The sequence below is a fragment of the Rutilus rutilus genome (genome assembly GCF_951802725.1).
Source record: "Rutilus rutilus genome assembly, chromosome: 3".
Lineage (NCBI taxonomy): Eukaryota > Metazoa > Chordata > Actinopteri > Cypriniformes > Leuciscidae > Rutilus > Rutilus rutilus.
This window is the reverse complement of record NC_140211.1, coordinates 20,191,621-20,206,551: the sequence shown is the minus strand read 5'-3', so window position 1 is coordinate 20,206,551 and position 14,931 is coordinate 20,191,621. Positions and strand designations below refer to the sequence as shown.

The window sequence follows — 14,931 nt, the reverse complement described above, 5'->3', positions numbered from 1 at the left end:
TGATGTACTGTAGTGGCTTAAAAGATGCTGATTTTATTCCCTGTGTAGATGGAGTTTCACCAGCATCAGTTTGATAAATATTAGAACCTCATTGTGTAGGAAACAGTAAAGGATAATCTGACAGCAAATAATCCAGCTGTCGGAATCCGTTCCCCCACCTCCACCTCCATCCCCATCCCCCGTCCACCATCCCCCATCCCCCATCCCCATACCCATACCCATACCCCATCCCCATCCCCATCCCCATCCCCATACCCCAACCCCATACCCATACCCATACCCCAACCCCATCCCATCCCCCATCCCCATACCCCATCCCCATACCCCATCCCCCATCCCCATACCCCATCCCCCATCCCCATACCCCATACCCATACCCATACCCATACCCCATACCCATCCCCCATCCCCCATCCCCATTTTCTGTAACTATATGCTCTGTATGCTGTGTTCTCCATTTTTTATGTAGTGTCTAAAGAATGAGCTGTAGTGTTTATTGACTTGCTTTGTGTATGATCTGAAAGCATTGTATGATTTTGAGTACAGGTGAAATGGTTTTGAGGCGATTGTTTGATTTTGCCAAAGAAGTCAGGATTTTTTTTTATGTAGTTTGAAGTTTTGGTTGTGAGAAAATAGTTGAAGTTTTCGAGAAAATGTGTCTTAGCAATTGTGAAAAAATGTAATTGTTAATAAATAGTTATGTTTAGCCTAAATCATAGGTGTTGTAGCCAATTTTAATGTGTTATATGTTTTTTGTTGGTGGTTAAGTTGCATGAGGGTGACGTTCTTCCACCTGCACACCAGGGGGCATAGGCAGGGCATCACAGGCTATATGAGGAAGTTACAGGTGAATAGCGTCAGGGAATTAGGATCTGGGAAGCCACACAGTTTTTCAACCGTGCATGCGTGCATGTGTGTGATGGATTTTGTCATGTCCAGCTACTAACATCATGTTTAATGTTGCTTGCAAACTTACGAGCTCGAGTTACATCAGCAATGCAAGCAGCAGTGTTTGTAAGTCATTTTACTCTGCATAAAATAAAGTGAAAAAACGAGTTCCATGGCAGACCTGATTTCTTGCACCGTACGCGTTGGAGACGACTTCAAATTCCCTCAAGTGGTTTTTTTTGTGGTACGATCGCCACTACAATAGGCTATGACGTTTAGAAATAATTTAGATTAGCTGTTTAGAAATAAGATTTTATTGAATATTTTTCGGTGTAACATAAAAACTGGGAAAAAATAAATCTTTTTCAATAGTTTTCTTAGCATGAGTTTTATTTCAACCCTGCAGGATTAAGATTTGCCAGAGTTTCCTCCTGGGATTACATAATGTTTTCTTCCTGTAAATGGTTCATCAGAACACACCCTTCCTTTACACACAACATGGACCACCTCCTATTGCTGGAAATAAATGACCTTATTTTTCCATGCTCTTCACGCAGAAATTATTATAAAGCAGGGACACATAAGAAATATACCACACCTGTACTACACCCAGCAACTCTATCCCAAAATACACACATTTCACACACTCCACTTTCCTTCCAAAGAAGATTCATGGTACATTATCTTCATGGAACACAAGACCAGTACATTATCACAGTCAGGAAACTTCAACTGTGACTTTACCTTTTCAAAACCATGACAGAATGGCCACAGAGAGAGAGAGAGAACAAGCAGACCATAGCAGGCCAGTTTTCATTGCTTTGAAGTTATTAGTTCTAATTGTCAAAAGTCAAACTTTAATTTGTACGTATATCTATTCTCTACTATCTATTTTGTTTCCATTTACTGTATATGTTCTTAGGTACATTTGGTTGTTATGTGTCACATTAAAGTGTTGCTCTGCTATTAATAAGAGTTTTAGCTGTGGTCTGAGTGTGTGGTTGAAATTAACACCCTGAGACAGCTCTGTTGAAGTCTCTAAAGAGCATATGTTTCTCACGATCGACTAAGAGGAAAGTGTTATAGGTCTTCTATATAAAGAATCTGTAATTCATTTATTAATTTTCTGCTTTATTTTACCAATAACACGTTTGTTTGTATGCAGCCGTTCTGGTCTCTGATCTTTGTCGTTAACTCACCTTGGGATTTAACAAATGAAAGAGTGAGGCGAGACACCAGGCAGCAAGAAACAAATCAGGAGATGTTCATCAAGTCATGCCCCACAGGCGATGTGAGTTGACTTCATGTTATGCAGTAAGGATACTAATGCTCATGAAATTAATTAGTTATAATAATGTAATTTTATCAAAAAGGTATACACACGTCTATGGAATTTTTTGAATTTATATTGAAGCCATTGCTTGACTTAGGGCATGTCATTGAGCACGTTTAATCTCTTCTTAACTGAATTCTCTCTGTTGCTTTTGAGGCACAATTTATGAAGCAGAATCCAAAGACCGTAAGGATGTGGATGATTACCTGTCTTTTGTTCAGTTTTGGTCTGGGTAAGAAAGTGATCACTAAAGAATTCAATAAGAATTCAAGGATAGTAGCAGGAAAAAATATGTAGAAATTAACAAAGCAAAAAAGTTTGCAACTTTTGTATTTGTTTGTTTGTTTGTTTGTTTGTTTTCATCAAATCATTTAATGTTCTTGTCCATTTAGCAACATTAGAGGATGACAGAGACTTTAAGATGTGTGGAGTATGGCGCCATGGCAACGCATCCCGAAATCTGAAGTATGATTTGAGAACAGGCTGTGAGAATATTGAGATTTCAGCAAATGAGAGCACACTCTCTATTCTGGGCAATATCACCGCGAAGTGCACACAATCTTCATCCATTCACCTAGCTTCAAACCCTCTTCAAAATCAAAGTAATTTCTGTGTGTTCTGGGATCCGCTGCTGGACCTGCTGATAGTGGAGGTGAATGGAAAGGATCACATTCTGTGTGAACGAAAAGGCCTTCAAGGATCCTGCTGCACTGACCCCTCACAAGGGTACCTGAAAAAGGCCAGTCTGTATGGTATTGTGAACGGCAGCATCCATGGTGATATCATCAGTAACGATGTAATGGAAATATATACATTTAAAGGGGATTCAATCAACTGCAGTAAGAACCTTTAATGTAATATGTTCATTTTTGTCAAAGTGTCAGATATAAAAAGTTACACTGAGTGAGTTTAGCATTTCTGAGTATGTAATTACTTTGGTTTCAGTATATTTCATCTGTTTTCCCACTTATAGAAGAGAAGGTCTGTGATGAGGCAAGTCAGAAGTCCAGAGGAGCAAACATGTAAGCCAATTATCGTTTCACTAGTTCGCCTGCCCATTCAGCCTTAAAGCAGCACTCAGTAGCTTCGGGATTTCTTCGCTGTATTCTCGCTTTTTGCTCGCAGGTTTCTCTCTAGAGCTCCCCCCACAGCTTCGGAATAGATATTTGACAACACTGTTGTAAAAACTCGTTGGCTATTCTCAGACACCAGAGGCTAGTAGATCAACGACATCAAAGCAGATGGGATATTCTTTAAAACGTCTTCTTCCTTCGGGTTCGGACAGCGTGAGGGAGCGCAATAATGACAGTATTTGAGCAGATTTCTTTTGGCCGTAAAGCAATTGTTTACATCGCGAGACCTGATATCACGCGATACTTCCTGCCGCGGCGGCCGGCGGCCCGCCGTCTCAAAGTTGCAAGTGCAAATTTTCCGCTCACGGGCACCAGGGGGGTGCGAAACGACCACCATTCAACCCGAAATAAGTAATATAACCATTCCAATGACTCCGAAGCTGTTCAGTTAAGGTAAAAAAGTTACTTAGTTCACCTTTAAAGCTTAATAGGAAACTAATTTGGCTTGCTGTCCCCGGAGGAGGCTCGAACCCGAGGCTCGGCTTGAGCTCCGAGTTAAAACTTCATTTTATTTTAGTTTGGTAGTTTCACTATTACTTTAGACTGATATGAACTGATATGTTCAATCATGCAGATATCACCTCTTCCTTCCTTGTAAGAGTGCAATCATGATGATCTTAAGTCTGAGTGAAAAACAGAGGTTGAGCCACAAACAGGAAGCTAAAGACACACGCTGCAGTGGCTTTATAAGTTATATGTTCACTTTTATGTAATGCATGGACCAAGTGCATCAATGCATCTTTAATTCATTAATAACATCTTCAAAACTTGCACTTGTGTAATCATGCAATTTTTGCTCCATTCATGTCTGAGTATGTAAGAATTACTTGGTAAAGCATGTTAATACCTACAGAAAGTAACATTTGAGTATCTGTTAATGTGTGTTTGTGCGTGTTTGCAGGATAGAGGAAGTAGTGATGATATCCAATACAATAGGTCGTGTGGATCTACCTTGTGCTCAGAGCGAAGTTATTGAGATGGAAGAGGGCTTCAAAGGACTCAATTTAACTCTGCCAGTAAATGACATTCACTTTTTTTAGGCTGAGTTCAAACTATCTTTGATTCACAGAAAGGTCTTTTTCTTACATATGAATAAATATGTTTTGCATTCCAGGCCCCTCCATCTGTAGACCCAAACATGATACCCTCCGTTTATCTTCCCTCTTGCCTGAAATCAACAGCAAAGACTAAAACCAGAGTGGTGTGTATTTACTACATGGAACAGAAATTATTTCAGGTATGACAATATTTGTCAAGCAGAAATAAATCATGTGGAGCAATGTACAGTATGATACAACAGTATTTGTGATGTATAGGGGGGACCTTCTGATTCAATTCTTCTGGGTGGCATAGTTGGACTCTCTGTAGAGAACGAAACCATCAAAAACCTCAGAGAGCCTGTCAAAATCCGGTTCCATCACTCTGCCCTCCCAGTACGTTTGTTTCTTTGTACATCATCTGATCTAGAGTCACCATGTCTGTTTAAGTGCCTTACAGGTGCTTATCGTGCATATGACATATTATTGACTACTTGCTACTCTTTCTACTTTTCTTTACTCTTTATTGTATTTGTTACTGCCACTTATTTGTATTCATTGTTCTGCATATGAAATAGCATGTCACTTTAATATCCCAGTACCCTCAACTTTGTGTTTATATTTGTGTATACGGTTGTTTACAAAATTTTGTATGGTCCTGTAATGTTACTGTAAATCTGAACCTCTTCACAAGCATTTCAATGCCCAGTTTCCCAAGAGTAAATTGTGCAAAATTCAAATAAGTTCTCTTGACTCTTAAAAATATATTGATGTTTCTATTGCATTCCACAGTCTAACTACTCTAAACAATGTGTTTCATGGGACACAAGAAAAGGTACGTGTATAGATCTTCAAACTCAACTGGTATCAAATACTGATCGTTCTTCTCAAACTCGTATTCTTTCTTTTTAGACAGGGAAGTAAACTGGAGATCAGAGGGTTGCGGGACAGTTATCATAAGCGTAACAGAGACAGAGTGTCATTGTTATCACTTTGCTTACGTCACTGTTGTTATGGTGAGCAGCAATTTCATGAGCAGAGAAAAATAATTAATAACATAAATATACAATTCAAATTTTCTTTTGACTAGTATGGGTGTTTTGACTGACTGCTGTTAATATTTCTCATTGAGACCCAACATATATGAACTCAATCAATAGTAGCCTACTTATTTACTTCATAAATGGTCTTTCCCTCTTACTTGATTATGTGTATACTATCAAGTTTGGAGTGGGACTGCTTGCTTAATGGATTACACCATAGAAAAGGTTTGTAAGTCTATTTCTCCATTTCTTTAGCAAGTGGAACAGAAAGCTACACGCTATCTAGATGCTCCAACGTTCATTACCGCTGTGGGCTGTGCCCTGTCTTTACTTAGCTGTGTGGTTCTCCTCTATTGGCTGTCTAAACGCAGGTAACTAGGACTTCATTGGTACATGGAATGCTTAGTGCATGGCTATTGTGAATCTGCCCAATTGATTATTTCTATTTCCTGTTTTGTCTCCATTGGTTTCCCTGGTCTCCAGAGGAAAGAAAGATCAGTCCGTACTGGTGCATCGTGGGCTGGTGGTGGCAACATTTTTTTTGTGCCTGTGCTTCAGCCTTACCAGTACACTAGCAAACACAGGAAATGAAACCGTTTGTAAGATAACAGGAACTCTTCTGCACTACTCGCTACTCAGCACACTCTGCTGGATGACTGTGGAAATGTTTCACACGGTCTTGTTGGTGTGCTGTAGATTCACCTCAAGTCTTCCTCCATGGGTCTTTTACTTGGCAGGCTTTGGTGAGATAGTTAAATTATAAATTATTATGTCCTAAGAGCCCTAATTTTTATTGAAGGTAAATAATTCTATACTTTTTTTCCCCTTTAGGTATTCCAGCTTTACTAGTTTGTAGATTGCTCTCTATAGGTATTATTTATGGATTTAGGAATATTATGACAAGTGAAGATGACACCGGTCTATATTTTATGTAAGCAGACCTACTTAAGCTGTAATCGTGCAGTTTGCGAAAAAAAATATATTTTTAAAATTATTATTATTTGATTTTTTTTTTTTTTTTTTTTTTTTTACTTAGATGCTGGATGTTGGATTCTGACAGGAGCAGATTGGCCCATTTCATCATTAATACTGGCTTATTGGCAGTTGTGGTGAGCTCTGGTGCATTCATGCTTTTCTTTGTGGCTACAAAGATACGGAACCGACCTGAGTGGAGGAAGAACCGCATGGCTTTTCTCAGTATCTGGGGTCTCACTTGTCTGTTTGGCACAACGTGGGGCCTCTTCAACTTTGTCCTTCTCACAGAGGCCACCCTTTCCCTTTTCTGCATTATCAATTCCTGTCACGGTGAGTTTTTTTCATTTTCATTAATGCATTAATACTTCATTAAAACATATAAGAAAGATCGGTAACACTTTAAAATACTGTTCCTTCATTAATGAATAACTACACAGGAACAAATTTGAGTAATGCAATATTAACATTCTAGTAACTACTATTAACTAACAAGAAACTCAAGATTAACGAATTAGTACTAAGTAATAGCGCTCAGTCGAATGTGATAGTTCACTGTTAGCTAATCAGGGTAACACTTTATTTTACAGTGTTACATATTTACATGTTACATGTACTTACCATAGTAATAACAGTAAATTATGCATAATTACATGCAAATAGCCCTCAACCAAATCCTAATCCTACCCTAACCCTATAGTAAGTACATGTAGTTACTTAATATTACACAGTACTTAAATGTATAATTACACTGTAACAATGACAACTTAAAATAAAGTGTAACCCTAATCAGTAACTATTTTTCATACCTCACTGTCGCCTTTTTTCACCTTTGTTGCCATTGGCTTTTGGCTTGCTTAGTTGGGGACATTAAATTTAACATTTAATTTAATAATCAACAATAATATTGATGATTGATCTGTCTGCATTGACACCATTAGGCCTATATGAGAACTGAACTGAGCTGGACGTTGACATCACGGTTTTCTCCAGAGCGGCTATATATAAAAATGAACTAAATTAATAACTTTTTTTATAACAAAATGAAACATCACTGAACTTACTTAAAGGGGCATTCCACCCATTTGAACATTGTTTTTTATTTAAAGTGGGTCATATATGTAGTCGAAATGTAAAATAAATTTTGAATTTGGTGCCTTCGTGACCGAGGAAAGACAAAAAATAACTTCAGGACGCATTTGTATGAAAGACAACAACTCCCACAATGCACCACATTGCACAGCTCCGCAAGCCACTCCCACTAATCCAGAAAGCGCATATCTGCCTATAAGAGAAATCACTCTTCCGTCTACAAGGCTAGCTACCACCAGAGCTTGAAATTCATTTCACATTCACACAAAATGTCTAGTTAGTTGGCGAACTCATTACTCCTCGTTTGTATTTCTTTCGAAAAGGTGAATTATTGCATGGTACCTGGATGTTCAGTCAGAACATATGCTGTGCGAAACTAGGATAGTTCTCAACACAAACGTCCGTGTCCTCGTCTGATTCAGAGATTTCGTCCAGAAGAAATTGTCATCGTTGAAATTTTTTGCCGCAGACGGACTCTATCTCTGTGTTCGTAGTTGCATCTTACAGTCTATGAGTTGCATAGTGAGATCACCGGCGCCACCAGTCCGCCCTAACCCGAGCCAGTCCGGGCTCCTCGTCCGCGGCAGGCAGGTCTTCTGCCTCGGCTGCTCTTCGCTATAATGCGGCTTGTAAAGGTAGCCACAAACACCTGATTCGAGCATCAGACTTCCGAAATCCTCTTCTTCTATATCATATTGAGCACTCTCCTCCGCTATTGTCATAACTTTACATCTGTCTCCACAGCGCCTGTTAGCTTAGCTTCAAACAAGATGGAGGATATTGCTTTCAGTTTCAGAGAGTAAAGTCCCACCCACTGATCTGTAATAGGTCTGTAGCGTGAGCGGGTCCCGCCCCCTGGGAAAGATGAGGAACGAGTGCTTGTAGTCTCAACAGAAATCCCCCCCTCTTACACTTCCTCCTACAATGACGCAAAATGACGATTTTTGCGTCATTGTAGGAGGAAGTGTAAGAGGTAAATAACGGATTTCTCCCGTCTCAGGGGAAAATGAGAGAGTGTTGCACGACCATTCAATAGTATGACTGGGTTTCTAACAATGCAAAGCTTAATGCAAATGGGTGGAGTGTCCCTTTAAGCTGGACTGACGCTATTTTCTTCTGGAAACAAACTTTGCTGCATTTTCCTGTTATCTCTGTAAAGCTGCTTTGAAACAATCTGTATTGTAAAAAGCGCTATATAAATATATGTGACCTTGACTACAAGAACTACTATATACAGATTCATAATTAATATTAATAATGCATAATGTATAATATAATGGTAACTCATTAGTAATTAATCAAGTGTTACTACATCCTTCTAAAGGATCTATTAATAATTTGAACCAGTATTCTAAAGTAAAAAGCTTATTAACCTAACATTGACTGAAGTCATTGTAAGCTTTTGAGGTTTTTGTAAGGTTTTGGATAGTAATGACTCAAGTGTTACTACATCTTTCTAAAGGAACTACTCATTATTTGGATCAGTATTCTAAAGTGAACATCATGGCAACACACTAGTAATGACTTCAAAATCTTACAAAAATCTCAAAAGCTCACAATGACTTCAGTAAATATTAGGTAGCCTAGTTATCATGTTTTCCACTTTAGAATACTGATCCAAATAATTAGTAATTCCTTTAGAAGGATGTAGTAGCACTTGAGTCATTACTGGTGATTTACATTTACATTTTATTATAAATTATGCATTATTCATATTCATTATGAACCTGTAGTAGGGAGGTACACTGAAAAAAATGATTCGTTGAATTTGATAAAAAGAATTATCGTAAGTGGTTGCACACAATAGATTTTACCTACATTTAAAAAAAATGCATTAAGTTGAACTGAAATGTATTAAGTTCAACTTAATACATTTATTTAAATGTAGGTAAAATCTATTGTGTGCAACCACTTACGATATTTTTTTTTTATTAAATTCAACGAATCAAAAAAAAAAAGTATTAACTGATTAGCTAATAGTGACCTACCACATTCAACTGAGCGCTATTACTTACTAATTTGTTAATCAGAGTTTCTTGTTAGTTAATTGTAGTTACTAGAATGCTAATAGTGCGTTACTCAAATTTGTTCCTGTGTAGTTATTCATTAATGAAGGAACATATTCTAAAGTGTTTCCGAAAGATCAAATACTGGCCTTGTCAAGGTTATTGTTTCAATGTGACATAATATAATCAAATAGGAACAGTAAGATGTGTTCCTGTAAGTTTTTTTTTTCTTTATACAAGGCTGTTTCAGAAAGCTTGCGTGGAGGTCCATTGCATGCAAATGAGTTAAGAAGCCTTTTAGAGTTATAATTCTCAATCATTGATTATAATCTATATAATAATCAATGTTTCTGTATCTAAACAGGATGTTTTCTCATGCTGCGATACTATACTCTTGAACGGATGAAAAAGAGATGTGAATTGAGTTTGGATGGGGGCAGTACAGGATCTGTTATGTTACAGTGCAGAGATGGTGTGTTTATAAGTGAGTAGGCCTATACTGCGTCGAATGCTCATCCTGTATGTCATAATATTCAATGTTTCTCAGATGACATTGTGCTCCAGAACACAGTCTTGGGAATTAAACATAAATGCTCCACGTATAATGCTGTTTTTTTTTCTTATTATTTGTGTGAACGTAATAGCTTCAGTTTTTGTGTAAATCTGCTGTATGTAATCTTTGAGTTTGTATATTTGAGGTTACAGTAATGAAAACATTTTAACAATATTTGCAGTATACATGTTCCCTGAGGTTTTTTAAAAATATTTTCAAACTATTTTTAATAGAAATGATATTTTTATATTTAAAGGGATAGTTCACTTTGAAATAAAATTTTGGTATGTTTTAGCTTACCTCAAGGGCATCCAAGATGTAGGTGTCTTTTTTTCCCGCAGTAGTTTCAATTTTGATATTTTTAGGTCAAACCGTTATTGTCTGTCAGTCATATAATGCAGGTCGATGGTCACTGTCTCAAACACAAGCACAGAGTCCAAATTAAAACAATTCCCCATCGTCCAAATTAAACAATTACCCATCATAAGTACACATTGATGGCCTGAGACACGAATCGAGCGGTTTGTGTGAGAAAACGAACAGTATTTATATCGTTGTTATCTCTTGAAAACAGCACACGTCCAAATGATCTGACGGCGCGGGCGGGTATAGATATATACATAGATGTCGCCTTGGCTACTGCAGTTCATTGGAACGAAACCGTAGCCAAGCACCATCTAGTGTATACATCTATACACGCCCGCGGGCGGGTATAGATGTATACACTAGATGTCGCCTTCGCTACTGCAGTTCATTGGAACGAAACCGTAGCCAAGGCGACATCTATGTATATATCTATACCCGCCCGCGCCGTCAGATCATTTGGACGTGTGCTGTTTTCAAGAGATAACAACGATATAAATACTGTTCGTTTTCTCACACAAACCGCTCGTTTCGTGTCTTAGGCCATCAATGTGTACTTACGATGGGGAATTGTTTAATTTGGACGATGGGGAATTGTTTTAATTTGGACTCTGTGCTTGTGTTTTGAGACAGTGACCATCGACCTGCATTATATGACTGACAGACAAGAACGGTTTGACCGAAAAATATCAAAATTGAAACTACTGCGGAAACAAAGACACCTACATCTTGGATGCCCTTGAGGTAAGCTAAAACATATAAAAAATTAATTTAAAAGTGAACTAGCCCTTTAATAATATTTGGTGATCTTTTAAAAATATTTACAAAATATTTTCTAATAGAAATTATATTTTTATATTTTAAGAGCTTTTGTGATTGTGTAGTATGATTAAAAACCTGAATATTCCATTGGGTGTTCTCTTTGCTTTCTTTCTTAAGCTTTCTCTTTGTGGCACATATCGACTGGCTCGGAATTGTATTGCTTTTTGTGTGAAAACATTAAACTACTATTCTTTTAAATGTCCAGTCAAAAAAAAAAAAGAGACAATTATTGAAACTAACTTGTAAAAGCTGACATTGTTGACTGTTGATTGATGTTGAGTAGGAAGCGACAAGTCTTTATTTGTATATTATGAGTGAGTTATTTAATCATTCATTAACCGATTCAATAAAAAACTGATGAATTCAGGAAGGACACTGTTTTGCTCATAGAAGCACAAGAGCTTTGGCCTCGTATGTAACTATTTCTATTGGTGGAGCAAATATTGACAAAGAAACTGGCAAAACTGTCTCTAAACAGTTATTCAATATTGACCTCTTGTTTTTGGAACTAAAATCAATATTACATTTGCAGTTATGCTCTCACTTTGAACAGCTGCTCTCTAGCTAAACTCAAGATCCAAAACAGTCATTTTACAGTAACAGCATTTTGAAAAAAATATGTTTACAATCATGTACACAGGAAATGAAGACTTTAGTTATATCAGTGAGCAGGTTTCTCAATGGAAATATCTAGCCTACTGCTAACTTTCTTTTGGTACTACCTAATGGTTACATTTAGCAGCACAGATTAAATAAATTACATAAACATTTTTATTTTTTTATTTTTTTATATAAATAAACTGCTGAGTAGGCTACATACAGGCCGGTGATGGTGACCTCTAGTGGCTGTAAGTAGTGACGCATGTAGCAAAATATTACTGTATGTCTTTCTCTGTGTGCTCAAGGGAGGTGGGCTGAAATGTTTTCTTTTATGGTTTATAAAAATCACATTTTGACTCATTTATCTGCTATCTTTTAAGTGGTGTTTCCTTCCTTCCTGTTAAGCATTTGAACTTCTCCAATAAACACAGTTTACATGGGCGGGATAGAATTAGACATTTAATAGTGGTTACATAATCCTTAAAGCTGTAGGACATTTAACCCGATAGATATATCTTCAGGGGTTTCAGAAAATAATTCCAAGTGTGGCTCTATTTCAATTCTATGTTGTCAATGTAAATTTGCTTATGTAGGCTATGCAATAAAGTATAATCTATTTCATTTCTTTGATGCAGTGGACTTGCAGTAATAAAATCAGATTAAGGCAACCCTGGCAACCTTTCAGACTAAGCTATTAATAAACCACAGTAATTCACCACTTACAAAGCTGGCAGTCCCAGAAATGACCACAGACCCCCTTGGGACCAGATTTAAACAGCATGTCACTAGTCAATCAAATAACCATGGTGACAGTAGAATGGGCAATTCCCAGTTGCAATCACAAGGCGAGAGCAGCTGATTCTGTCTTTGAATAAATTTTAATAATGCAGGGGTGAGTGTATCCATCTGTAGATGTTGGTAAACCCATCTGTCAGGTGACAGGCCAGACAACTGATGACCAGACTGTAATGTTGCAGACATCATGCAGTTGCTACTGCTGAGCAGACACCACAATGAAATACAAAAACCTTCCGACTAACCACAGCAGGATGAGGGATTGAGAAGAGAAAAGAAACAGAAACAGAGAGCTAGAATTGGTTAAAAAAAGAGAGAAGTAGAAATGAAGAGAAAAATCCGTAGAACAAGATGCAGCAGAGGCTAGTGGAACTTCAGCGTGTGTCCCTGGTGTTGTGTATCAATGGCAGAGAGTCAATATGGTTTTGAAAAATATACTGATATGTTCATAAACTGACAAAAAACTGGTGTAGGATTTACTTTGAAACTATTTCAAATAATTACAGAGAAATGGCAAGTAATATTGAATTACACCTGACATTTGGAAGTTCGTTTTATTAACACTTGCCTTATTGTGAATAATTCTATATTTTATATACTGTATATATATAAAAAAAAATAAAAAAAAAAAACATTTTATTTTAAAAAGCTCAGAAAATATTTTTATGAGATAATTATGTGTTTGTCACGATCAGGTCCAAATGAAGATGATGAAAAACATTCAAACAAGTTTCCACAAACTTAGGTAAACCGATAGCAGGAAGGCAGTGTAACAGATACACGACCAATACCAGACACCAACTGAATGAAAAGGAGGAAAGTGATAGAACTCAAATGAAGAGCAGGTGATGACTCCTTAATCAGAAACCATAGTTACAAACGAGGAGCGGGAAAATGGAACAAAGAAAAACAGGTAACTGATAAAAAATTGCACATATTTAACTTTAAAATAGCCCATGCATGACCCTATACAGAGGATACAGCGTTATATATGGATGGATGGATAGATGAATGGAACTTTAAAATAATAAAAGAGAGAAGAATATGCTATGTATAATAAATAATAAAAAATTACAACTGGCTCACACCCATATTTACACACAAATACTCTACTGATATACTCTACACATTCTGAACAGGAAAGTAAAATATTAAAGCGCGTTCATGTTTGTATAAGCAAAACAGCATTGTACAGAACAGGAACATAGATGTTTAACGTTTCAGAGTCCACAAACAGAACAACTGGTAGGTGTAGGACTAGTGAATTTGCTTGTCTTGTCCAAACACCTCAAAGTTATTTTTATTATCTGGTTAAGAAGAATTTTATGGTGTGGGCTTTAATCTGTTTTCATTTGTGTGTCTGTGTTTGTCCATGAGTGCAGAACTCTTTCATGCTGGTACCCTTAATCTCTCTTTATAAACATGAATTTGGAGTTCCCCATGGCCTGTGAGATCACCATGGATTTACACAGTGGGAGTCAGCGCTACTTCATGAGGGCTGAAAGAGGCAACAAAAGAGCGGAACCACTGCCTTTGTTGGTTGCCATCACACTATATACCATCTGCACTAGCTGCCATCTGTTTCGTGATGCTTAGATTAGGCCAAAATAGTGGTAAACTGTAGAGAATGGCATGATGTACCAAAAATGTCTGAGTGTGCATGAGCTGTAGAATTGCTTTTCAGCTACACTGCTTCATTGCACAGAGGCAGAGCCATGGTGTGAAAATATTGGGAATACATTAGACAGGGTTTTCTCATGCCGTCGTAAAGCAGTTGTCTGTATTGCTACGTTGGTGCTGTTGTGACCTTAAAGTCCAAAAAAACGGACAACTTTTGCAAACGAGACTGGATCTGTGTGAAAAAGCTGGGGGTTTTTCATCCTGCATACATGTTCAGACATAAACGCTTCCGTTGCAATTTGAAACCTCACTGAAAGGAGTTAATGTCCTGTTGAGGAACAAGTTACACATTGTCTATAGCTTAACCATGAATATTAAATAGCGAAAGGGAAATTCTTAGTTCTTTTCAGGATGTGGAGACCAATTTAGAGCTTTCAGTACTGTAGGCTATAAAAACAAATTAAACACAGGTAGACTATGATTTAGATTTTTTTTGTGTGTAACATTTCCTGGGTTACGTTTTCTAAAAATGTCTGTCTAAGAGCTATGACTTAGATCAGACAGATTACCTAATGTTTCTGAACACAGCAATAAGAGACTTATTAAAACCAATCAAACATGACCTTAGTGTAAATGTCTGACTCTATATTTATGGTCTTTCAACATCAGTCTTC

At 37.3% G+C, this 14,931-nt stretch overlaps 1 protein-coding gene across 3 annotated transcripts; it reads left to right on the top strand.

Annotated features, from left to right (window-relative positions):
- Positions 1-1,953: 1,953 nt before the first annotated feature.
- LOC311288488 (adhesion G-protein coupled receptor G5-like) lies at positions 1,954-10,354 on the top strand. Of its 3 annotated transcripts, none has more exons than XM_084405905.1 (14): positions 1,954-2,179; positions 2,396-2,453; positions 2,614-3,060; positions 3,195-3,243; positions 4,256-4,370; positions 4,469-4,591; positions 4,671-4,787; positions 5,184-5,226; positions 5,304-5,407; positions 5,690-5,805; positions 5,918-6,177; positions 6,266-6,365; positions 6,471-6,739; positions 9,869-10,354. In XM_084405905.1, exons 1-14 carry the CDS (start codon positions 2,048-2,050, stop codon positions 9,994-9,996), a joined length of 2,061 nt encoding a protein of 686 aa, XP_084262031.1. In that variant the 5' UTR covers positions 1,954-2,047; the 3' UTR covers positions 9,997-10,354. The 3 variants fall into 3 exon arrangements, with proteins under 3 accessions (XP_084262031.1, XP_084262030.1, XP_084262032.1); XM_084405904.1 differs by having other exon boundaries at positions 2,378-2,453; XM_084405906.1 differs by having other exon boundaries at positions 1,954-2,202; positions 2,378-2,453.
- Positions 10,355-14,931: the final 4,577 nt, after the last annotated feature.

Coding starts and splice junctions, on each gene's coding strand:
- LOC311288488 (XM_084405904.1), top strand. CDS start 2,048: ATGCAGCCGTTCTGGTCTCTGATCTTTGTCGTTAACTCACCTTGGGAT. Junction 3,244..4,255: donor AAGTCCAGAGGAGCAAACAT/GTAAGCCAATTA, acceptor GCGTGTTTGCAG/GATAGAGGAAGTAGTGATGA. Junction 5,227..5,303: donor TTCATGGGACACAAGAAAAG/GTACGTGTATAG, acceptor CTTTCTTTTTAG/ACAGGGAAGTAAACTGGAGA.